This window comes from Orycteropus afer, unplaced genomic scaffold (genome assembly GCF_000298275.1).
Source record: "Orycteropus afer afer isolate SDZICR_OR568_19922 unplaced genomic scaffold, OryAfe1.0 scaffold00012, whole genome shotgun sequence".
NCBI classification, from domain to species: Eukaryota; Metazoa; Chordata; class Mammalia; order Tubulidentata; family Orycteropodidae; genus Orycteropus; species Orycteropus afer.
Genome location: NW_006921599.1, coordinates 4,580,947 through 4,607,951, shown reverse-complemented (window position 1 = coordinate 4,607,951; position 27,005 = coordinate 4,580,947). Strand labels below are relative to the sequence as shown.

Here is a 27,005-nt window from a genome sequence, read left to right as displayed (position 1 = left end):
TTGTCCCTGGGATAGCATTGCAGGTAGGCCACACCCCTGGGGAAACTCCCCTTAGGCAGACTGGCCGCTTAGAACTCAGTTATGTGATCCATCATGGGAACCACCACTCACAACTGGAGTCCAGCCAAGTTGACACATCTTCAACTATCACATTAGCCACAGCATGCAAAGGAGAGAACCTCTTGATGGCTGCTCCTAAATCCAAACTCACTGCCATCGAGTTGTTTCCAATTCACAGTGACCCCTACTTGGGTTTCCGAGGCAGTATCTCTACGGAAGTAGATTGCCCAGTCTTCCTTCCAAGAAGTGGCTGGTGGGTTTGAACCGCCAACCTTCTGGTTAGCAGTCAAATGCCTTAGGCACTACACAACCAGAGCTGGCTTATTTATCTTGGTTAACTCCACACAAAAGATAGTCCTATCATGGAAATGGAATAGAGAAAAGAGGCAGAGATCATATTTTAAAATGTTATCTGATTTTTAAAATGTGTGGACTCAATGAGTTTCTTTTACTGGAAAAAATTAAGTGCTCTTGGTTCCCCAAGAAGGTTAAAGATAAGAGTATGACTAGCCCAGCCTTAGGAATCCAGTCTTTGGAGCCCATGTGACATGATGAACTGTCAGCTCCTTGTGGTGTCTCGAAAAATCAGTGATGTAAGTCTTGTCTTTTTCACTAGAGTCAGGCTAAATGCAACCCATTATAAGTTTAGCCTCACACCCAGAGAAAATATTTAAAACAGCCTCACATCTCCTGGAATGGGATGAGTCAAAATAAATGCTTATTATTTTCCCTAGATGGTACAAACAATTAATGTACTTGGCTGCTAACTGTAAGGTTGAAAGTTTGAGTCTACCCAGAGGCACCTTGGAAGAAAGGCCTGGAAATCTACTTCTGAAAAATCAGCTATTGAAAACCCTGTGGAGCATATGGGGGGGATAGTCCAAATCAACTCAGGGACATTTTTTTTTTTAATTTTCCACGTTGCTACCCATGTAACTTGGTAAGAATTCTCTATGAGCTGGTAAATTTCAGTACAACACTAATTTACAAGACCATTTTTACAGTCAGAGAATCTAAAGTACAATTATTACGTGGTTGTTAGGTGCTGTTGAGACAAGTCAGACTCACAGCAACCCCATGTACAACAGAACAAAACACTGCTCTGTTCTGTGCCATCCTCATAATCATTTCTATGTTTGAGCCCATGGTTGCAGCCATTTTGTCGATCCATCTCATTGAGAGTCTTCCTCTTTTTTACTGACCCTCTACTTTACCAAGCACAATGTCCTTCTCTAGGGACTGGTCTCTCTTGATAACATGTCCAAAGTACAGGAGACAAAGTCTTGCCATTCATCTAAAGAGCATTCCAGCTGTACATCTTCCAAGACAGATTTGTTTGTTTGTCTGGGAGCCCATGGTACATTTAATATCCTTCATCAACAGCATAATTCAAAGGCATCAATTCTTCTTTTGTCTTCCTTTTTCATAGTCCAGTTTTTGCATACAAATGAAGCAATTGAAAATGCCATGGTTTGGATCAAGTGCCTCTTAGTCCTCGAGGAGACCTCTTTGCTTTGGAACACTTTAAAGAAGTCTTATGCAACAGATTTTCCCAGTGCAATACATCATTTGATTTCTTGACCACTGTTTCCATAGACATTGTGGATCCAAGTAAAATGAAATCTTTGCCAATTTCAATTTTTTCTCCATCTATCCTGATGTTGCTTATTGGTTCAGTTGTGAGATTTTTTGTTTTCTTTATACTGTAATCCAAAAGATGTCATCTTTGATCTTCATCAGTAAGTGCTTCCAGTCCCCTTCACTTTCAGCAAGCAAGGTGTGTCACCTACATATCATAGGTTATTAAAGAGTTTTCCTTCAATCCTGATGCAACGTTCTTCTTCACATAGTCCAGCTTCTCAGATTATTTGCTCAGCATAGAGATTGAATAAGTATGATAAATGGATACCACCATGACACGTAAGTTTTCTGATTTTAAACCATGTAGTATCCTCTTGTTCTGTTCAAATGACTGAACCTTGGTCTACGAACATGTTCCATGTGAGCATAATTAAATGTTCTCAGATGAAAACAGACCAGACTGGGAAGAAGGACCTGGTGATCTACTTCTGAAAAAATTGGCAGTGAAAATCTTATGAATAGCAGCAATTATTATACTAACACTTAAATCAATATTCCATGCTTATACTACTGTCTCTAAGATATTCAGATGGAAGTAGGCATTATAGAGTGAACAGGAGGAGAAGCTATGATTTTGCAGAAAATGATGGGAAGAGAACAGCACTGTCCTTATAACCAATGCTTTTGGAAAGAGATATTTAAGGGAAAATCTACCAAAATGTTAGTTTAGTTGACAAGGAAAGATGGATTCCCCTCTGTTTACATATGCTATTGTTTCAGCCCATGATGTTTTGTTTACTTTAGAAGGAAATATTTTACCCCCTCTGAGATAATTAATTTTTGTCAGCTTCACTGTTGATAAGGGAAACTGAGAAACTGTTAATTGAAATACAGAATGAGTCACTGTTTTCAGTAATTTTTGGCAGCATTCTAATTTGTGTCAATCCCAGCCTAATTATTAGATTTTTTGGAAGCAGAAAGTGTATTTGATTTTTCTCTTACTGGAATTTTTTCTTCCTTTTTTCAAAATAATATGTGCTGCCCAACAAAGGTTATATAATTTATGCCAATGGGAGGTGATATACCAGCACACTTGAAATACCAGGAGGTTTATTCCATCATGCTTGGCTCCTCATGATAGCTCAGTATTTAGAAAGCTCACAGGATGCAGTCTTCCTCTTTTCCTTATTCCTACACCAGCACTGACCAGAAAATGTGATTCTCTTAAAGACCTTTTAGCTAGTATTAAGCCACAGTATATGGTCCATCACTAATGATATCACGGAAGTAAACTTCCCAGAAGCCATCAGGGAGAATTCATTTGGAAATCCAATCGAATGTCACTTGTAAAGGGCAGGCTCCTAGAAGAAATAGCCAGCCATGCATTCCTGACTTATTTGTTGTAAAAGAATTCATCACTGCAAACTCATTTACCCCTAATGTGGACATACAACATTATTCCACAGGAATTCTGTTCCAAAGGATCATTAATGGACAGAGTGGAAGCTGCTGACTGTGGTCAGGGTTAATAAAATCCGTCAGATCAATGGTTGGTATAATGGGCCTGTTAATGGTTCTTAATAGAAGTCGGATTTTTCTGGCTATAATAGAATGAAGGCAGGTGGAGAGGCAGGTGGCTGTGCTGGGCAGACAGCCCCATCTCTGGCTTTGTGAAGTGGCCTCTGGGTGGAAAGAGCATTGGTTTGAGTTACAGAGCATGCCAGGGTTCTGAAGCTGTGTTATGCCAATTGAGCCTGGGCACACAGGCTTCATCTGTGGTTTGGGCAACGAGCTACTGGGGAGGCCATGTGAACAGCTCTGCTGTCCACTGCTAGCCATTTGCACACCTCACACTTACATACCACAGGGCAGCATGCATCCAAGCACCTGGGGCTGCTGTTATCACAGACCCCATCCAGGCCCACCAATTAGATTCAGGACAGTCACAATAATAATCACAATAATAATAGTTTGTGTGTGTGTGTAATTTGAGTGAAAGTTTACAGAGCAAATTCGTTTTCCACACACACATTCTTTCAAGACATTGACTGCAATTCCCCACAATGTAGCAGCTCTCTTCCCACTCTCTCCCTGTAGTTACCTCTTCCCTGCATCCTTTCTTCCCATGCACTCCCACCCCGAGAGCTCTCTCCCTGTGCAAACACTGCCCTTCTGTTCTCCCATGATTGATTGCTCCAAGGAGTGTATATATCTGATGTAAATGTTCACTTCATATGCCTGTCTATTGTTTGGCTGGAAACCACAAGAGTAAGTCCAGTTCCAGACCCAAAGGGTAACTAGGGGCCATAGTCTCCAGGGTCTCACCAGGCACTATCAGACCAGAAAAACAGGTCTTTTTTTTTTTGATTTTGAGTTTTTTCCCTTTATCCAGGATCTCTTGCACTGATCTCCCTCTGAGTGGTTGACAGTGGTATCTGGACACCATCTAGTTATTCTGGTCTCATGGTCATAGGCTGAGGATCCGATGGTCTACTAGTCCCTTGGACTAATTGTTTCTGTGCATCTTTGGTTTTCTTCATTCTTCTTTGCTCTGGATGAGGAGACACTCATTGTTCCATCTAGATGGCCACTTGCAAGCTTTTAAGACCCCAGTTGCTACTCACCAAAGTAGGATGTAGAACAATGTTTTTGTATAGCATGTTATGCCAATTGAGCTCATTGATGTCCCCTGCCACCACCATCCCGGGCCTGCAGGTTCAACTACTCACTCCCTCCAGATAGCTGGCTGTGGCCAAGTAGCCACCACAACCTTGACGCTTGTCAGCTCTACTGTACGCCCAGACATTCTTACAGCACATATAAATACGTATGTAGAAACATTGTCTGCTAACCCTATATATGGTCATGGGAACCCCCCCTTCCTAGACACACCTGATCATTTAGCTTGATCTATCCAACCGTAGATCAGTGCTCGCCATCACTGACAATGCAGTACTGTGCATGCAAAAGAATAATGATAGCTCTAATCATAGCTAATGCTTACTGAAAGCCTTCATGAGCAAAGCACTTTGCAATTACCTCAGTCTTCATAACAGCACCTCTATGAGATAGATAATATTTGTTACTATTGTTGCCATTGAGTCAGCTCCAACTCACGGTGACCCTATGTGCGACCAAATAAAATGTTGCCTAGTCCTGTCCCATTTTCAAGATTGCTGGTGTGCTCAAATCCACTGTTGCAGCTACTGTATTTAAAGTGCTTTCCAGCCTTAGGGACCCATCTTCCAGCACTCTGTCAAACAATATTCTCTTGTAATACATTAAGTTTCCTTTGGCCAATTTTTGGAAGTCGATTACCAGGCCTTTCTATCTTAGTTTGGAAGTGCTGCTGAAACCTGTCCACCATGGGTAGTCCTGCTGTATTTGAAATACCATTGGCAGTACCCTTCAGGCCCAGAATTGAATTCATTCCCATGGCTTCCAACCAAACAATAGACAAGTGTATAAAGTGAACACTTACACCAGGTAGGTACACTCCTTAGGACACTCAACCACGGGAGATCAGAAGGCAGCATTTGCACAGGGAGATAGCTCAGAGGGCAGGAATGCATAGGAAAGAAGGACATAGGGAAAAGGTAACCACAGGGAGGAAATTAAAAGAGAGCTGTTATGTTACAGGGATTCCAATCAGTGTCATGAAACATAATGTGTATGAACTGTTGGTATATGGAAAATGAGTTTGCTCTGTAAACTTTCACCCAAATCACAATTAAAAAGAAGAAGAAGAAGAAATTCTATCAAAAAAAAAAAAAGAAAGAAAGAAAAGAAATACCAGTGGCAGAGCTTCCAACATCACAGGAGCATGCAAGCCACTACAGTATGACAGGCAGACAGGTGGTGGATGTACTATTATCCATATTTTATAGCTGAGGAAACTGAAGCTTAGGGAGATTCAGTAACTAGTTCAAGGCTAGATTCCAAATAGTGTGGCCTTAAATATCATGCTCCTTTATTGGAAGAAGAGACACAGAAGCTGCAGCCTAAAATTAGACCATAGGAAGATGCAGGGTATGAAACTAGGCCCTGAAGTCTTTCCATTTGCATGTTCTACCAGCCCATATGCTCAGGTTCAGCCTTGGCCAAACCACTGAAAGCTATGGTTTATATTCCATGCTGTTTCTCTAGACTTTTTTACTAGTATATGGGGTGCCCAAACCAGTTGCCATTGAGTCGACTCTGACTCATGGTGACCCTATGTGTGCCAGAGTAGAACTGTGCTCCATAAGGTTTTAAATGGCTGATTTTTCAGAAGTAGATCACCAGGCCTTTCTTCTGAGGCATCTCTAGGTGGACTCAAACCTCCAACCTTCAGTTAGCAGAACTGAGCACATTAACTGTTTATGTCATCCTGGGTCTCTGTGGGGTACCCAGGGCCTTTTAAAATGCCAGTTGCTTTGTGCTGCCTAATTGTGGCCTTACCCAGGGCACCTCAAGAAGCACTCTCTGCCAGTAATGTCTTATGTTTAAAACGTGTTCATTCTCACCATCCCTGTTTCCATAAAAATGTCACATTTCTTGTCACTCAGGGTCTTGGTCTCCTGATGGTGTCCCAGTAGGCTCCACTAGAGGAAAAGAAAGCTGTTACCTCTTACAGGGGTTATCTGAGCACACGGCTGATGTGGATGACAGTAGAAGCAGTCCAGAGCAAGTGCCAGGGCATAGCTGGGCAAAGAGAGCATAGTAGCATGAGGACTATGCCCCAGTGACTATTGTCACTGACACCCTGACCCAGCTGCTTCAGGGCTCAGGAACCAGAAAGGGATGGAACTTACAGGAGGAGGTATTGGTTCATGAGGCTACCAGGAACAGAAAAAACTGAGGAGCAAGGGTGAAGAATGGGAGTTGGAGAATATACACTGCTAAAACTGTTAGATCTTGGAGTCCCTGGATGATGCAAATGGTTAATGCACTTGGCTGCTGTGATAGTTGGAGCTGTGTGTCAACTTGGCTGGACCACAATTGTGTGTGGTTTAAGCAATTGTGATGTGGGTTGTTCCCATGCTGGGATCAGATGAATATGTTTTGAGCAGCCAATCCATTGAAAGGGAGTTTCCCTAGGGGTGTGGCCTGCTTCCAGTATGTTTATGGACATCCTGGGAAAGGAGACATTCTTCTGTGGATTGGGATTCTGTTGTGCTGCCTACAACTGTCTGTGAGCAAACAATCCACTGTTCGCCCTGGAGATCTTGGATTCATCATTTGTAATAGTCAACAGCCAGTAGTATACTGCCTGCCAACTTTGAGCTAGGCAGCCCCTGAAGCTGCGTGAGTCAGGAAAAGCCTCCATCTTGACATTTGATCCAAGAACTTTGGACTTGCCAGCTTACTATAAGTGTGTGAGCCATTTTATTAAGATAAATTTTTCTTTCTCTCTTTCTCTATATAAGCTTTACTGGTTTTGCTTCTCTAGAGAACCCAGTCTAACACAGTTGTTAACTAAAATGTTAGAGAGGTTTGAGTCTGCCCAGTGGTGACTTGGAAGAAAGACCTGGTGATCTACTTCTGAAAAATCAGCCATTGAGAACTCTGTGAGTAGAATTACCATATGACCCAGGAAATCCCAGAAGTGAAAGCAAGAACACAAACAGAAACCTGTACACCAATGTCAGTGCAGCACTTTTCAAAATAACCAAAAAGTAGAAACAATCAGAGTGAGCACCAGTAAATGAATGGATAAACAAAATGTGGTACATACATACCATGGAATATTACTCAGTCATAAAAAAGCTATGAAGTCCTGATGGAGACATTAACACAGATGAACCTTGAAAACATTATGCTGAGTGAAATAAGTCAGCCATAAAAGAACAAATACTGTATCATATCATTTATATGAAATAGGCAAATATATAGAAACCAAAAATTATTATTGGTTAACAAAGGTGAAGGAAGGAGAAAGGGGAGTTTTTGCTTAGGAGACATTGAGTTTATATTAATGGTAGTGGAATGATTTAGAAAAGGATAGAAAGAATGGTTGCACAACATGATGAATGCAATGAATGTCATTGAATTACAGAAATTGTAGAAACCGGTGAAATGAAAAATGCTCTGGTGTATAATTTTACCACCAATAAAAAAAATTAAACCCTATGGAGCACAGTTATATTCTGACATGCATGGGTTGCCAAGGGTCAGAGTTGACTGGAAAGAAGCTAGTAGGTTAGGTTATGAGATGTTATCAGAGGGCACAAAGGATGGCTGAAAAGCTTAATGGAAATGTTTCATAAATGAAATGGCACTGTGTATAGACTCAAGCACTCTTTCCCAGACCTGCTTCTCATTGCCAGGAGGGGAACAGGCCTCAGAAGTCTTTGCATCTAAAAACACCACTGTTCCTAAAGATTTATTTCCTTCATTATGCCATATGAAAGAAAAAAAATACCTAGTTTTAAGAGTTTGAAAGAAGGAAAGGATGTGAGAAAACAGATGGTGATGGAGAAGGAGATGAAGCAGGGAAGGAATAGGGCAGAGGAAGGTCTAGGAGGCTGTGCACTTAGAAAGACTTACACACACCATCACAGTACCTACCTTCTGTCCATAGGCCTGAGTTCAGTACAAGGGGCTAAGTGCAATAAGGAACATGCAGAAGGGGTGAGACTTATTCTCTGGCCTCACAGAGCTTGCAGATGTACACAGTAAGTGCCAGACTACCTGGCACAGAACAGACATGCAGAAGTACTGAGTGAGAGAAATTAGCAAGAGGAAAATGAAGAAACTACACCATGGAAGATTGCTTTGGCAGCGAAGAGCACGGTTTGAGTATAGAGAATATGAAATATTTGAATATAGAGGGAAGACACATTCCACACAGGTAGAGAAGGTATGAACCAGAGGTTGGAGATGAGAGTATACACACTAGGTGCAAAGGAGAGTGAAGTAAGCTGCCTTGTTCCAGTGGAGGAGTGTGTGTATGTGTGTGTGTATGTGGGGAAGGGAGCAGTGGGCAATAAGGGGGACAGAGAGGGTGATAGCACATTACAAAGAGCCTTGGCAACCAGACAGAGGAGTTTGGACCAATATGGTAAGAGAGGTGTATAGGTCCTTGGAAGAAGCCCTGGTAGCACAGTGGTTAAATGCTCAGCTGCTAACTGGAAAGTCAGTGGTTTGAACCCACTAGCCACTCCATGGGAGAAAGATGTGGCAGTCTGCTTCTATAAAGATTGACAACCTTGGAAACTCTATGAGACAGTTCTACTCTGTTCTATAGGGTCACTCTGAGTCAGAACTAACTGATTGTCAAGGAGTATAGGCCCTTGGGAGTCTCTGGGTGGTGTAAACTGTTAAGCACTTGGCTGCTAACTGAAAGACTGACAATTTCGGTCCATCAAGAGACAGCTTAGAAGAAAAGCTTGGGGATCTACTGAAAAGTCAGGCATTGCAAATCCTGTGGAGCAGAGTTCTCCTCTGAAACATGGGGTTGCTGTGAGTCGGAATCACCTCAAGGGCAACTGTTGGTTCTTTTTATTTCATGGTTCCTCAGGCTTTCACAGAGTATGTTCTAAACCAAGTTTTCAAATGTTTCACCTGGCAGTTGTGTAAGAAGATAGGTTGGAGAGGGAGGGAGTCTCACTGCCATCAAGAGAGATCTGGAGGTGAAGTGGAGCATGTCCTTGGACCCAAGATCCCTGTGCTGAACTTCCTTGGCAGAGAGACATGCTGAAAGATGCCTGGCTGAGAGATGGTGGCAGTGGAACCAAAAGACAGAAGACAGAGTGGAAACGAGAAAGCAGAGTGCCCTTGGACAGGAGGCTTGCTGGCAGTGCCGGGCGCACCTAGGTGTACCTATCAGCAGAACTCAGAGAGCTTTGTAACACTTGTCTGAGGGCCAGAGAAGCATGCCTGAGGGCATAGCAGAGGGGAGACTGTCCTGATAGAAGAATTGTATCCTAAGAGTGTTCCTGAATCTGAGTTGTAGCCTGTTACCTCCCTAATAAACCCCAAAATCTTAAAAAAAAAAAATAGGTTGGAGGGGGAAGAGAGAATTATGGGAATTTAAGGCAGCCCAGAACAAGCTGCCATTGTGATTTGCCTCCTTTTCTCTTGCAGCACACTTCCATATGGCCCCTCACGTTGATGGAGTTCTTCCTCAGACCACATCAGTATCGATCAAAGAAGAAAGGACTCACATTGTTAACTCTGTTTTGTCTTTCTTATATTGGCAGGTAAGAATTGCATGGAGAAAATCAAGTTAAGCTTGTTATTTAGGGCTCCATGAGATATTTCAGAAAAATGTACTGTTTTATCAAAATCTCTTTATCTTGGGTCAACAAGGATTTAAACATCTATAAATTTTCAGGTGAGAAATATTGTTTGATTTTGATATTCATGGAAATATTCCCTGCACAGAAACACACAGGTTTCCCTGCACACACACACACATACATGGACACAAACCACCCATACCACCTCCATCTTAAGCCATGGGTTTCTGTTTTTCAAGAGTTAGTCAATTATATATATGTATGTATATAATTGTATTATTATGTGTATATATATATATGTATATAATTATATATATATATGTGTATATATATGTATATAATTACATATATAATATATTATTTTCTCAAGAAAATATTGACTCTTGGTTCCATTTGTAATTAATATGTTCAAATGGCTGAATGATTCAAGACATTTAAATATAGTCCATCTACAATAGTACTGGGGGACACCAGACTCAATTGGCACAACAAAATACATAAAAGCCTTGTTCCTCATCGTACATTCGTGAGTAGCGACTGGGGTCTTAAAAGCTTTCAAACGGCCATCTAAGATGCACCTACTGGTCTCCTATTATCCCAAGCAAAGAAGAGTCCAAAAAACAAGGGCATTTGGAAGCAATGAGCCCTAGGACGTGATGGCCCTCAAGACCAGAAGATCTAGATGGTGCCCAGTTACTAATGCCAACCACTCAGGAAAGGATCAAATCTGGAGATGAGTGGAAGGAAAAATGTGGAACAAAATCCAAAAACTCAATAATTGCCAGAATTACTGGTCAGATGGAGTCTGGTGAGATCCCCCAATACTATGGTCCTGGAATACTTTCTGGGCCTAGAATAAAGCTCACTCCCAGGGGCTGGCTCTCAGACCAATAGTAAACAAAATGTACTTGCAGATCACTCAACCCAGGGTGACTCACCCACATACTCTATGGAAATGCATCCCTTGGAGCAACTGACTATGGGGCACCAGAAGGGAAACATTCACACTGAGGAAATGTAGGACACACAGGTGCACAACTATGAGGGGCAGAAGGGACAGGGGGGAGAGGAGACTGGGTTAGGGTTGGGCATGGTAAATGAGGAGTGAAACTACATGTACATGTAATGTTGAATGTAAAACAAACTCTTAACATAAAATTTTTTTTTTTAAAAGACAAACATAAATAAATAAATATAGTCCATCTAAAACGGCATTTCACGAGGGCAGCACTCTAGTTTTTGTCCATTCCTGTTGCATGTATCATTATGGGCTTATTTGCATCAATATCTGGCACTTAAGTTCCTAGAGGGCAATTGGGCAATTGCCCAGGGACCTGCAGAGCAGACTAGCTGGAAGCATGGGAGATGATTAAGTAGCTGGCCTAGGTTTCATCATTCAGCCACCTGGTAACATTACTTCTCAGAAATGCTCCTGAATTATCTAGAATCAAGGGAATGCTCTTGGTTTTCCAACTACTAACTAGAAAACCTCTTCTGCATTCTTACCCAGTACCTCTTCTTACCCAGTACCAGCTTTGTGCTCCTGAGCTATGTCAAGCTCAATATCTACAGATAAAATTGTTGTTGTTGTTATGTGCCATCGAGTCGGACCCGACTCACAGTGACCCCTCCTTGGGTTTCCAAGGCAGTATCACTATGGAAGTAGATTGCCCCATCTTCCTTCTGAGGAGTGGCTGGTGGGTTTGAGCCGCCAGCCTTCTGGTTAGCATTCAAGTGCTTTAGGCACTACACTACCAAAGCTAATCATAATATTCCTTCTCTGATGTAGAGTCACGTAAGTTCTTCATGTCTAATAATTGGGGTAATCCCCCTTCCTACTTATGGGGAGGGGGAAGAAGGAGCCCTGGTGGTGCAGGGGTTAAGTGCTCAGCTTCTAAATGAAAGGCTAGTGGTTCAAACCTACCAGCTGCTCTGCAGGAGAAAGATGTGGCAGTCTACTTCCATAAAGATTTACAGCTTGGAAGCCCAATGGGGCAGTTCTATTCTGTCCGATAGGGTCAGTACAAGTTAGAATTGACTCCATGACAATAGGTGGGGTTTTGCTTGGGGTTATAAACTTCAAAAACCAAACTCACTGCCATCGAGTTGATTCCAACTCATAGCAACCTCTTTTGGGTTTCCTATGTGGAAAACCTTTATGGAAGTAGATTGCACAGTCTTCCTTCTGTGAAGTAGCTAGTGAGTTTGACCTGCCAACCTTTTGCTTAACAGTAAATGCCTTAGGCACTATGCCACCAGAGCTCCTTGAGGTTATATGAGGGAAAATTTAATTGAGTACTTTACTCTGTCCTGAATGGAAATAAAACAGGGACACATTGTTCTGTGGATTGATTAATATTGCCATAAATGAGTAACGTCATCTCTCTTGGGCAACCACCACCAACTGGTCTCCTCATCTATGGACTAGTCTAGTGCTTATTTCATGGACTTCACCAGCCTTTGTCTTGGAGCTTATAACCTTCTGCCAAGAACTCATATTGATGGTTCATCCCTAGGCCTTCCTTCCCTTCAACAGTGTTTGACTCTCCCTCCTTTCTGCATCCTTCTTTTCCTGATTGTCCAAAATCTACCTTGCTTCTCCTGTTCTGACTAAAACACTTGCTCAAAAAACCTACCCCAAGACTTCACTGATCTACATTGTTCTTCAGCTTGTGACCTTAGCATTTTAATAAAGGGCACTCTTAGAGAATAATGCTGAAGTTGGGGATCTACTGGTAGTTGCTGTCTGCAGAACTGTGTGTGAAGGATTTTGAGGGCATATATTGCCCTGCCAAGAAAGAGTTCCATGATTATTTAGCAATGCTTGTTAATAGCATGAGAATGGAGAGTAATGGGATATACACCAGGTATTTGCCACTTCTGGTTTAACCCAGTGAAATAAATCACTAAAGGCAGAATATCTAGGACCTGTGGTGGGGTAAGAGTACATATTCAGTACTAGTTGCAGTCGAGTTGATTTCAACTCATGGTGACCTCATATGTGTCAGACTAGAGCAGTGCTCCATAGGATTTCTAATAGGTGGTTTTTGGAAGTGGACCATCAGGTCTTTGTTCTGAGACACCTCTGGGTGAACTCAAACTTCCAACCTTTCAGTTAGTAGTCAAGTCCATAACCATTTGCACTACCCTGGGACTCCTAAGAGTATATACAAAATTTTTTTCTTTCTGTTGTGTATGTCGCATGGAAGGAGGATGGCAGCAGGCTGATTGTTCAATGACTTTGCATGTTGTGTTTCTTCAGTAGACCTTAACCTACATTTTCTTGCTAACTGCAGCAATATTTGAGTTCATACATAAGTTAGAACTGTGACTTATTAATTTTTTAACTAAGGCCTTGGAAGCTAATAATTAGACCATATCTAACCCTTTCTGTTCTTTTCTCTTTAGTGACCAAAGGGTAAAGAGCCCCTAAAGGGGAAATTGTGGTGGCTGTAAAGTTAAGAAGCAGTGGTCAAATAGGCTTGACCTGTCAGTACCTGGACACACATTCAGACAATACAGGGCACTGGGAGATTGGGGAAAGGAGGTGCAACAAGATAGGGGATGGGTATGAGTGCACCATTATTCATGAGTGCCAGTCATTGGGCTAAGTTACCAAGATATAGCAATATACAAGACACCATGCTGCCTTTAGGATATGCGTGGGAGGGAAAAGGGAGAACAGACAATGAGAAGACAGCATGATGAGACTGTGGTAGAGGTAGGCACAGAGAAGCATGGAGCACATGGGAGGAATGTTCAGGGATGGCTCCTTGAGGGATGGTATATCTAAGCTGAAACTCAATGAATGAGTGAAAATAAGTCAGATGAGAGGTGGAAAAGACCTTTACAAAGGGCTGGAGGAGCCAAGGGTTTGACTGAATTAGAGGATGGGAAAACTAGATGATAAATTCATATTAGTAAGTTTGGACTTTTTACCTGAGAGCTTTTAGGTTGACTAAGTTTTAAGCAGAGGAGTGAAATGGTGTGGCTTAGGTAAGAAAGATGATTCTAGCTAAAGTGTGGAGCTCAATCTAAAAAAAGACTACTCCATAGATGAGAGACTAGTTGGTGGTGGTTGCCCAAGAGAGATGACGTTAGTAATTTATGTCAATATCAATCAATCCACAATAGTATCAGAGATAACGGGTTGTGGAAGGAGCCCTAGAAATCATCTAGTGTTAGAAATCTTCAATGGGTAAAATGACATGGCCAAGATTGTATGATCAGTGGAAAATCAGAGCTGGGACTTAAACCAAAGTCTTATAATTCCAAATCTAGCTCTCTTTCCACTTTGTTCCCGTGGCCAGATATTGTTTTAGCTCCCAGTATGTGCAAAAAAGTTTTATTACATGCTGGAGGAGTAGGACAGGCAAAAAGCCTAAACTAATCTCTGCACTCTCAAACTTTTAATGATTTTTTTCATCGTCACCAGCCCTGTGCTTGGATTGTTCCCTGAAGTGCGGGTAATGGACAGAATGGAAGATGAAGACCTGGCGCTGGTGGGAATATGGCTGGGTGGGCCCAGTGGGCAGCTGAGGAGGTTTGGGATTTGGGCCTTATTATTACTAATGATACGTACTAAATTAGTATTTGATCCTTTATGCCCCATTTTTACTAGAATGAATTTAATATACCTATATGAGTGCATTTTATGCTGTTCCATAGAATAAAGTATCCCTACTGTGTCTATTTCCTAATTGTTTTTGTTAGCTGTCATTGAGTTGATCCTGACTCATGGCATCTCCATACACAATGGAACAAAATATTGCCCGATCCTGCAACATCCCCATGATGGGTTAAGAGCTGGACCTTTGGTTTACATAGGGTTTGCATAGGCTGCTTTTCACCAGGCCTTTCTTCCTAGCATATCTTAATCTAGAAGCTCTGCTGAAAACTATTCAGCATTATAGCAACATGCAAGCCTCCACTGGTAGTTGAGTGGTAGTTGCACATGCAGTGCATTGGCTGGGAATCAATCAAACTCAAGTGTCCCACATGGGAGGTAAGAATTTTACCCTGGCCACCAATGTCCCCCTTCTCTAATTTGTTGTTGTTGTGTGCCATTGGGTTGGACCCAATTCATAGCGACCCCTCCTTGGGTTTCCGAGGCGGTTTCATTACAGAAGTAGATTGCTCAACCTTCCTTCTGAGGAGTGGCTGGTGGGTTTGAACCACCAGCCTTCTGGTTAGCAGTCAAATGCCCTAGGCACTATGCTACCAGAGCTTCTCTAATTAGGAGAGGCCAAACTGCTGCATTCCATCCCCACCCTTGCACAACACACAGGGACCCAGAGGACCTCTTGGCCACAAGTGGCATGGACAAGGTCCATAAATGGAGATCTCCATGGAGATGTTTTAGGGAAGTGGCTCTGGATCATGTGCGCTCTGGGTCAGCTATTGGGTAGAACAGTATGGATGGTTAAGTAGGGTAGCCACATATCAGGGACGAGATAAAGACTCTGGGTGGGGACCAGAAAGAGCATGAGAAGCAAACATGAGTCAGAACAGCAACATTAACTCTAAGCTGAAGAAGCACTGCACTACTGAGATCATATTATAGTAACCTAAAAATAGGCACCAAGACCATGGGGACTGCCTCACATGTGGCACAGTGGCATCACTAGGAGGGTGATGGGTGCACACCACACCCACATCTCTGACACTCTCAGAGATGATAGCACCAAAATGACTATCTATAAAATTCTTGTGCAGTGTTTCAGCAGAAACTTATTTTTTATAAAAATAACCCTGTCCTTAGTTATGAAAACAAAAACATTTTTCATAAGCCCAGCCTAAATGTATCAATATAACTGCAAAGCTAAAACCCTATCCTAATTTACTTTTTGAATCTTCTAACGTGCTCTGATCAGAGCTGTCATTATTACCTAATTACAACGACACTTCAAATCACACGGTTTCATCTGCACAGGCTACAAGCACTGCTATTGTTTTCGTTGCTGCTGGTGTTTTTATGGTTGCTGATTGTGTCAAATTTTCCAGTGCTTTAGCCACAATATTACAGTAAGTAGTATTTGTGAACCTATATCAATAACTTTTTGAGAATGAATTAGTAACTAAAGGAAAAGAAGGAGAACAATCCAAACAGAGTTTTGCTCAGTTACTAATAATGTTGTAACTAATAATGTAATTTAATGTAAAAAGGCTTTACAAAACAATTTTGTTGTTAGTATTCCTATAAACCAAGAAATAGATTTAAGCAATTTACAACTATATTTATCATATATTATCCTATGACTAAAATTGATAGCTAACATTACTAAGGATTCTGTATAGTCTAGTACGGGAGAAGATCTATGGGGGCGGGGCAGAGTTACTGCACTGAGTGACATCAACCCTAGTGATGCCACTAATGTGGCACTTGCTTTTTGTTATTTTTCAGATTGCAAAATTGGAGGGCTGGCCCGTAAGAGGGAAAATGAAGCTTTGCAGGGTAGTGATGACTACAACTCTTTCATTTCCTTCGGAAAGCATTAGTCACTTATAAATATGGTAGTTGGCTCATTCTTTCCTTCTCTCTCACCCCCAAACCTCACCTCCCTCTCTTCCAGGCTTTTGTGAGGAGCAAGAAAATAGAAATGTTCCTTCTGCTGGCTTTTATTCATTCTTTTATTGGGCAAATATTTCTCCTAACACAAGGCTGGTCATGCTGAGAAAAGCCAAATTATTTATATGATGCCAAGCCCCAGCCTTCAGGGAACTTGTACTTAATAAGTAGAGGTGAGCCTTGCATACCAACTATAAGAATACAAAAGGGAAAGTGAAAAAAAATCATTTAAAATAATAATAATAATACAAGGAGCCACAAGAACACAGAGGAGGAAGAGGGTATGACTGGCTGAACAGTAGGGGACAGGCTTCACAAAAGACATACATTGGATCTGGGCCATGAAGGGCTGGTGAGATTGGAACAGCAAAAATTGGGAGATCTTGAACAATATGAACACAGTTCCAAAGCCAAGAGTGTACAGAACATTACAGCAGTAGGCCAGTAATTCATTTTAGCTAGACTTGTGAGCCCTGGAAGGAGCTCTGGTGGTGCAGTGGTTAAAGCATTCAGCTGTTAACCAAAAAAAAAAAAAAAAAGGAGAAAAGGTTGGCAGATCAAACCTACCAGCCACTCTTTGGGAGAAAGGTGAAGCAGTCTGTTTCTGTAAAGATTTTCAGCCTTCAAAACCCTATGGGGCAAGTCTACTCTGTCCTATAGAGTCACTATGTGTCAGAATCAACTCATTGGCAGTGGGTTTGTTTTTATTATTAGCCATTGTGACACAATGGTTAAGTGCTTGTCTGCTAATAGAAAGTCTGGTGGTTCAAAAACATCAGCTGCTCCAAGGGAGCTTCCATAAAGATTACAGCATTGGAAACTATATAAGGCAGCTCTACTCTGTCCTAGAGAATTGCTATGAGTTGCAATCGACCAAAGAGCAATGGGTTCTTGTTAGTGAAGAAGACCAATAGAAAATAACCCTCGTTGTTGTTGTTGTTATGTGCCCTCGAGTCGGCCCCGACTCATAGCGACCCCTCCTTGGGTTTCCAAGGCAGTATCACTACGGAAGTAGATTGTCCCATCTTCCTTCTGAGGAGTGGCTGGTGGGTTTGAATCACCAGTCTTCTGGTTAGCAGTAACATGCCTTAGGCACTACGCTACCAGAGCTCCAAAAGTTAACAGTTCAGCTATTAACTGAAAGGTTGGAGGTTTGAGTTTATCAGAAAGGCCCTGGAAGGAAGGCTTGACAATCTACTTCTAAAAAATCAGCCACTGAAAACCCTTTGGAGCACAGTTCTACTCTGACACACATGGGGTGGCCATAAGTCTGAGTCAACCCTATAACGACTGGTCTGCAACCACCAGCTTGAGCATAACAAAATAAAGGAAGTTAAATGTAATATAGACTGTAGGAGATTTTGTTGTTGCTGTTACTTGTTTTTTTCTGTGGGATGGGACTGGGAGTGAGTATTAGTAAGCTGGCCAGAGAATTCTGTAAAAAGCCTATCTTGACAAATGTGCTTAAAATGGTTTGGAATGACAAGAGATTGGAAGCAAAGTAAAATTGTTGTTGTTAGTTGCCACTGAGTCAGCTCCAACTCATGGAGACCCCATGTACAACAGAAGGAAACATTGCTCCTGTGACAACTTTATAATAACTGCTATGCTCAAGTCCATTGTTACAACCACTGGGTATTTTGAATACCTTCTAATCTATGGGGCTCCTTTTCCTACTCTATATCAGATATTATGCTTTTGTGAACCATTAGGCAAGGTTTACACTGGCTAGTTTTTGGAAATAAATCACTAGGCCTTTCTTCCTAGTTTGACTTTATCTGTAAGCTCTGCTGAAACTTGGTGACCATGCTGGTATTTGAAATAGTTCTACCAACCTAGGGAGCTGATGGTAATGACAGTGTTGGCTGGCACGGTCAGCATTGGAAGCACATGCTGACCTTAAAGTAACAGAGATGTTGGGACCAGGTGGTTGGAAATTGTGGCTTTGCAGTGTATGTGGGGAAGCCACGCACAGAACAGGGTATAACATAGGCATGTGCGAGCACTCAGTGGAGGATTATGGATGGAAGCCTTGAAAGCTGGACTGCCTGCAGCCAGGTCAAAATGTGCTCAGAGCACCCAGGTGTAGGCTACAACTGGGACTGTGACATAACTGTTGGTGACATAACAGTGGCATAGCTTCCAACATCACCAAAACCAAAAACCAAACTCACCGTCATTGAGTTGTTTCCAACTCATAGCAACACCCCCCCAGCTTTCCGAGGCTGTAAATCTTTATGGAAGTAGATAGCTCCATCTTCATTCCACAGAGCAGCTGGTGGATCTGAACTGCTGAACTTCTGGTTAGTAGTCAAGTCCCTTACGCACTATGCCACCAGAACTCCACACACAAAAATATGCACATCACCAGAGTATGACAAATTACAGATGAGTGGTAGAAAATAAAATTAAATAATATAAAAATAAAAATGAGCCAGATTATTCTTAAGTCATCTAATTTAATTACAATGTCTTGTTCTTCACCAACAGATAATTAAATAATAACAAGTATAAGTTCCATAGTAGGTGGGAGCGTTGCACATGGTATTAAAATGTAACCTTATGGAGGTCTGTGGGAAGAGTGTTTAGGAAATATTTTCCAGTGAAACTGACTTTTAGGCAAAGACTCGAAGCATGAGTAAGCATCAACTAGATACAAAAAAAGGAGAAGAGTATTCCAAGAAACAAGTATGTCATAGGTCTTCCAAGAAGAGACAACAGTAAGGGTCTAGGCTTGGAAGCTATAAAGCCTGGTCCATTCAAGAAACAGAAAGGTGTGCAACACCTATAGAATCCAATATTGATAAGGTTGATCACCAGGCAGGGAGGCAGAGCTAAAGCCATATAGGTTTGGTTAAGAAGTTTGAATATTTTCCTAAAGCAATGGGGATCCACTAAATGTCTTTAAGCAGAGGATGCCATGAAGTGTTTCTGCTCTAGAAAGATTACTGGATCACCAGTGGCTTGGAGTATGGAAAATAGATTGAAGGGAGCAAGACTGTGGGCAGAAAGCCCAGCTTTTGTAGACTATTATAGCAACCCAAGCAGAAAGAAGGGGCCAACACTGAGATTGTAAAATGGGCAGACTAGAAAAGCATTTAGAGGAATAAGACCAGAAGAACTAGATGTTGCCTGGCTGCCAATGCCAACTACTCGGAAAAGGATCAAATTTGCAGGTCCTGGATAGAGTAGGAGAAAAAATGTGAAACAAAATTAAAAAAAAAAAAAAATGGTTTAGTAGTTGGATAGAGACTGGTAAAAACCCCCTAGACCATGACTCTGAGTTACCCTTCACCCTGAATTCAACTCACTCCTGTGGCTTAACTTTCAGCCAAACAGTAGGCCAACAAAGCAAAGAACTAGAATAGGGAGATACATTCCTTAGAACAATCAACCATGGGAGATCAGAAGGGCAGCATTTGCACAGAGAGAACTGTAGGAAGGCAGAAATGCATAGGCAAGAAAGACACTGGGAAAAGGTAACAACAGAGAGGAAGTGGAAGGAGAGCGGTTACGCTGTGGGGAATGTAATCAGTGTCATAAAACAAAATGTGCATGAACTGCTGAATATAAAACAAATCTGCTTTGTAAAATTGCACCCAATCACAATAAAAAGTTTTAAAAATATCTCAGTCTCAGCATCTAAAAAAAAAAAAAAAAAAAAAAAAAGGAAGAATAGATATGATTTTATGGGATTGTATATGTAGGTAAGGGTGAGTGAAGTGCCAACAGACTGAGCTGGGGAAAAAAAAAAAAAGGTGAATCCCATTTGGAACTTGTTGAACGCAAAATACCACAGTAGGAAAAAGACCACAAGCTTATTAAAATCTGTCTGCAAGAGGGAGATTAGGAGAACATTTTCCACTCAGTAGCCAGGTACTACAGCCTCTAGTATGGATTGCACCTCAACATAAAGAAAACAAAAATCCTCACAACTGGACCAATAAGCAACATCATGACAAATGGAGAAAAGAATAAAGTTGTCAAGGATTTCATTTTACTGGATCCACAATCAATGCCCATGTGAAGCAGCAGTCAAGGAATCAGACATTTATTGCACTGGGAAAATCTACTGCAAAAACCCCTTTAACGTGTTTATGAGCAAAGATGTCACTTTGAAGGCTAAGGTGCCTTCCCAATACCCAAATACCCATCCCAAGCCATGGTATTTTCAATCACCTCACACCATGTGAAGCCTGAACAATGAAAAAGGGAGATCAAAGAAGAGTTGAAGCATTTGAATTGTGATGTTGGTGGAAAATACTGAAAATATCATGGACAGCCAGAATAATGAACACATCTGTCTTGGAAGAAGTATAGCCAGAATTCTCTTTAGAAGCGAGAATGGTCAGACTTTGTCTCATGTATTTTGCTTGTCAGAAGGGTCTAATCCCTGAAGAAGTACATAATGCTTGGTAAAGTACGGGGTCAGGGGAAAAGGGGAAGACCCTCAATGAGATGGATTGACACAGCAGCTGCAACGATGGGCTCAAGCATAGCAAAGATTGTGAGGATGGTGCAGGACAGGGCACCTAGCAACAACAGCCGATACTATCACATTCTAGTTTCTCAACAGATCCAATTATCGGCTTTCTTTTACATGCATATTATCCTGAGACCCTTTAATCAATTGCTGCAGGACTAACAGAGGAAGGAGTATCATTCAGGTGAGATGTGTATTGACTCATCAGTCAGGAGGAGTGACTTTACATAAAGCTATCAAAACTTATTCTCATCTTTCTAATCATCCCAGCACACCTCCTTCACCTACACACAAGGAAACATGCCTGGATCCATACCAATGTGTTAGTCATCTTTTCATCTTCATAGGAGGCCTTTGCACTACCACCTCAGGCCTGGTCTACTACGTGTACTCCAGATTCCTTCTCTACAGTCTTATCCAAGAAGTGCTCCATCCATTCTCCACTTTCCATCTTATATTTTTACCCTCTGATTGGCTTCTTCCCCTCATTACTTAGGTATATTCATATTTCTCCTTTCTTTATAAACAAAACTGTTTAAAACACTGTGATCCATAGTAGATATTCAGCTAGGTGGGGGGAAGCCTGATATCCCTTTTGTTCCATAAAGTAAATCCTAATTGGTCAAAGTCAGTCATGGGGTCCCATTAGCCAACCGCCAGTATTTGTTCTAGGCTTGGGCATGTGGTACACCTGACTAATGAGACATCTTCCAAGACTTTTCTTTACTCTTAGAACAAATCACAAAGAAAAAAAAAATCACAAAGAGATTGTCTCTGATTCTCCTGCCTGGACATTATGCTTGGATCTATATCTCGCATCTTTCAACAGGTGGGATGTGAGCCTGAGTGCAAAATGAGTCCTAGCTGATGGAAAAGCAGAACAATAAACAGAATTGGGTCCTCAATAACATTGCTGAGCCACTGGAGCCACTGTATCTCAAGACTTCTTGTTACATAGATGATAGATTTTCCTTCTCACTAAAGCCATTTTGAGTTGGAATTTACTGATGTTACAAGCATCCTACTTGATACAACTGTCTGTAGCTTTGACTAACCAATTACTCCATTGATCATTTCCTCCTCTTTGGAACTCTTTTAGCTCCAATGACCTTGGATTTTCCTGTTTTCCTTCTTCCTCTCTCAGTTCTCCATCGGTCTCTTCTCTCCTGGCTGACTCTTAAATGTTAGGATTCCCTGGGATTGTGTAATTGGTCCTTATTATACACATTTTCCATATATGATTTTGCCTATGGACATGGCCCCTTTTGCTTGTTGTTTGATTATTCCCAAATCTGTACCTAGAAGCCTTTATCTATAAGGACTCTATTTTCAGTTCCAGACATGATAATTCAATGGTCTTTATGGAACAGGATGGCTCCAAAATTCTCAATTTCAACATTTCCAAAGATGCATTCATTACTTTCTACTTCTCCTCTATGCCTTCTGACCTTCAAAACTTGCTTCACTTCCAATAAAAATTCACCACTTGCCCAACAGTTACCCCAGACTCTTCTCTCTCCTTTAAACGTCACATAAAATCCTACCTATTCTACCTCTGTTATGGCTTCAGTTGAGCCAGCAATTTTCTCCTGAAATGTGTACCTGCCAAACAACAAGTGGAAGTGCAGGTATTCTACTCTACCAGCGAGGCTGGACTCCAAAGACTGTGTACTCCAGAACACAATCATTACACTAAATTATACCCCATGCTTCTTTATACAGCTTTCTTCTCTTAGTGAATCTGCCCAACACAGACTAAATTTATTTGTTCTTATTCTCTTCAGTCCTACATTTGAAAAAAAAAAAAACTCACTGCTATCAAGTCGATTCTAACTGGTAGCGACCACCATTGGGTTTCCAAGGCTGTAAAACTTTACAGAAGTAGATTGCTTCATCTTCCTTGTACAGAGAAGCTGGTGGGTTTGAACCCCCAACCTTCTAGTTAACAACCAAATGCTTTACCTACTATGCCACCAGAGGAGATGTAAATCTCCAGGTAGGATGGCAAAGTTTTTGATTTTGTAATCAAAAGTAAAAGTAGATGTTTGAGTACAGGGAGAGAACTACGATCTATATAGTGAGTTCCTTTTATTTGCCAAACACTGTGCTCAGTATTCTATATACATTGTCTCATTTAATCCTCCCATTAACCTGAAAAATAAACTTAATCATTATATCTTTGAAAGAGATAAGGTATATGGATGTGCCCAGTACAATATACCATACCAGGCACATAAACCCATAGTCATGTTGATTCCAGCTTATAGCAACCCTGTAGGACAGAGTAGAACTATCCCATAGGGTATCTGAGGCTAAAATCTTTATGGAAACAGACTGCCACATCTTTCTCCAGTGGAGAGGCTGGTAGATTCAAACCACTGATCTTTCAGTTAGCAGCTGAACACTTAAACACCGTGCCCCAAGGGCTCCTTCACCTGGCACATAGTTGTTGTTGTTGTTATGTGCCATGGAGTCGGCCCCGACTCATAGCAACCCCTCCTTGGGTTTATGAGGCAGTATCACTATGGAAGTAGGATTGCCCAACCTTCCTTCCGAGGAGTGGCTGGTGGGTTTGAACCGCCAGCCTTCTGGTTAGCAGTCAAGTGCTTTAGCCACTATGCTACCAGAGCTAGGAACCAATTAATCATTATTTTCAATGTTACAGATAAGAAACCACTTGCCCACTCTTACTCTTACTCTCCCTACTCTAATCCTGCAAGAAAATTTATGGGTAAAGGGTAAAGTCATAAAAACCTATTTTTCATCCTATTTTAGAATCTTTCTCCAAATGATTCTTCTCATTCTTAATTTATCAATCGCACTTCCCTTTGAAATTTATTTTTTATAGGAGTTGGTACATTTTATTTATTATTTGATTTCTTTCTCTCTTTTTTCTATCTTCTTTCTTTTCCTCCCTCCTTCCTTTCCCTCCTCCATCTCTCCCTCCCTCTCCTCCTTCCTTCCAGCCTTCCTTTCTTTCTCTTTTTAACATTTATGCAGCTTGGCCAAAAGAAATAATATAATTGACAGACTGTGCCACCCTCCTCTTCCCTCACTCTTCTGCTGCCTGCTTTTCATTAAATTACTGTATCTTTGCCTAATACTGTATTTGCATTTTCATTACATTTCCCACTGTCAGTTAACACACCTATAGCCTTCTTTGCATTTTCTATGTGAAAATACATAATTCATCCACTTACCTCAAGAATTTTACTTTAGGAATCTTATGCAGAAGGGAAAAAATTACAGTAAAAAAAAAGATACTTCTCAGGCCTTTAGAGAAATGTCCCTATTTGTAGACTGTCTTAAATAAATGTGCATGGGAACTAAGGAACTAATTTAAGTATATAAAGTAAACAAAATGAAAAAATTAATGCAATCTGATAGGACAGTATTCAGATCTCTTCCTTGACCCAGATATTGCCATTTATCCCTTTCCTCTCCCCTCTTCCAATCTAGATACACAGTATGATTGTACTTCCCAATACACTTGTGGTTGGAAAGGGCTATTAACAAGTTCTGGGCATTTAATTGCCAATACATAATTTCCTGTGATCACTTTTCCCTCTGGCAAAATGACTGACAAAATTCAAGATGGTGGCTGCTCTGTCAGCCTAAGGATTACCAAAAGAGATGCCCCTAGAGACCCAAAGAGCAAAGTGAGGAAGAAACTTACGTCATTTTAATTGCTCAAATTCAAATATTAATCCTATTGTGGTGGTTAAGTTTGTGTGGCAACTTGGCTGGGCCTATTTGAGTGTCTGGGCAGCTGGATGTAGTATTCCCCATGTTGAGACTGGTAATGAACTCCATGGTGGAATCTACAGTGAGCAGCTGACAGGATGTGGTCTGCTTCTGTATAATAAGAAACAGCTTTGGGACTAGTCTCTAGCTTATGGCATGCTTGAACTCTGCATGTAGCTGTGTCGTTGTTCAGCAGCCTGGCATGATCTGCCAACCTTGGGACTTTCAATAGACTTAAATCAATGACCTGCTGTGTGGTTTGGTAACATCAGGACTGTACCAATTTATTTTTCGACCTTGGGCTTGTTAGCCTCAGCTGCCAGTAGCTGCCTGAGTGAAGAGATGCCTCTAACTTCAGTGGCCCAGGAACAAGAGGCACAGCTGAAGCCCAAGGTTGAGGGGCTTTCACCCAGCCCCTACAGCCTGGCACTTGGAACTCAGACTTCTAGCCTCCCATATATTTTAGTTAGCCTAACTGTCTCAGGAAAGGGAAGGACCAGGAGCAGCCTCAGAGACCTCAGAGCAGCAGGATATCCAGGTAAAAGTGGGCAGGAGGCAAGGCTAGGTCCCAAGCCCCCTAGAGCCAAGAAAGGGAAGGACCAGGAGAGGCCAGGGACTACAGAGGGACAGGTTTCAGGTAGGAATTAGGTAAGAGGAGGGTGCAGAGATTTCCAACAGCTAAGGGAGACAAACTTGTCTGTCAGTTTGTCATCCTGTGAGATTTATACATTGTTGTGAGGCTTGAGGTTGTGCCACTGGTGTTTCAGACGCCAGCAGAGTTGCACATGGCACACAGGTTTCAACGCGGCTTACTGACTAAGACAGACTAGGAAGAAGGAGGAGGCCATCAATTTCTCAATAATTGACCAGGGAAAACCTTATGAATAGCAGAGAAACACTGTCTGATACATTACTAGGCAATTTTATGAGTAGCTTGGAAACATTGTCCAACACAGTGCAGGAAGACTAACTCCATGGGTTGGAAGGCACTCAAAATAGAACTGGGAAAGAACTGCCTCATTAGAACCAACCTTAATGATATGGATAAAGTAAGCCTTTCAGGACCTCCATGTGCTGACATGGCATGACTCAAAATTGAGGAGAAACAGCTGCAAACATCTGTTAATAATCAGAACATGGATTGTATGAAGTATGAATCTAGGAAAATTGGAAGTGGTGAAAAATGAAAAGGAATGCATAAAGATCGATATGCTAGGCATTAGTGTGCTGAAATGGACAAGTTTTGGCCATTTTGAATCAGAAAACCATATGATCTACTATGGTGGTAATGACAAATTGGCGAGGAATGGCATGTCATTCATCATCACAAAAGATGTTACAAGATGTGTCCTGAAGTACAATGCTATCAGTGATAGTATAATATCCATATGCCTACAAGAAAGACCAGTTAATACAACTATTATTCAAATTTATGCACCAACCACCAAAGCAAAAGAAGAGGAAATTGAACATTTTTATCAACATCTACAGTCTGAAATTGACCGAACATGCAATCAAGATGTGTTGCTTATCACTGGTGATTGGAATGCAAAAGATGGAAACAAAGAAGAATCACTAGTAGTTGGTAAATTTGGTCGTGGTGACAGAAATAATGCTGGAGGTTGCATGATAGAATTTTGCAAGACCAAAACTTATTCCTTGCAAATACCTTTTTTCAACAACACAAATGGCAGCTACATACATGGACTTCACCAGATGGAGTACACAGGAATCAGATTGACTACATCTATGGCAAGAGGTGATGGAAAAGCTCAATATCATCAGCCAAAACCAGGCCAGGAGCTGATTGCAGAACAGACCATCAGCTGCTCATATGCAAGTTCAAATTGAAGTTGAAGACAATTAAAACAAGTCCATGAAAGCCAAAACATGATCTTGAATATATCCCTCCTGAATTTAGAGACCATCTAAATAACAGATTTGATGCTGCAAAAACGGCAAGGAGGCCACAGGTTCTGACCTCCTCTAATCCCACAAGAGGAAAACAGAATCACCATCAATAGTGCAAGGCCTACTACTGCAAGGCCAGACATGCTGCCTCCCTCCAGCCCTTTCTCCAACCGTTCCTCCCAAAACACCCACCACCTCTCCTGTGTTCGATAATTCGCTGCAGTGGCCACACAGAGCTCACAGCTTATGGGGTTTATTAGGGAAGCACCACAGGCTACAATTCGAGTTCAGGAAAAATGCTCAGCCTCTCTCCCAGCCCACCATCCCTCAGCCAACAGTCTCTCACAGTCTCTTTCCCAGCAGGGCTGGTCCCTCGGTGTCTCACTCAGCAATGCATGTCTCTTGTGTCTCTTTCCCAGCAATGCGTGTCTCAGGA

The 27,005-nt window shown here is 41.6% G+C and overlaps 1 protein-coding gene across 1 annotated transcript in view; it reads left to right on the top strand.

Annotated features, from left to right (window-relative positions):
* LOC103206733 (androgen dependent TFPI regulating protein) overlaps window positions 1-27,005 on the top strand; it is a 134,922-nt gene that overhangs the window by 93,877 nt on the left and 14,040 nt on the right. The window contains 1 exon segment of the mRNA XM_007952236.1: window positions 9,709-9,824. Within this exon segment, the coding sequence (XP_007950427.1) occupies window positions 9,709-9,824 (116 nt within the window).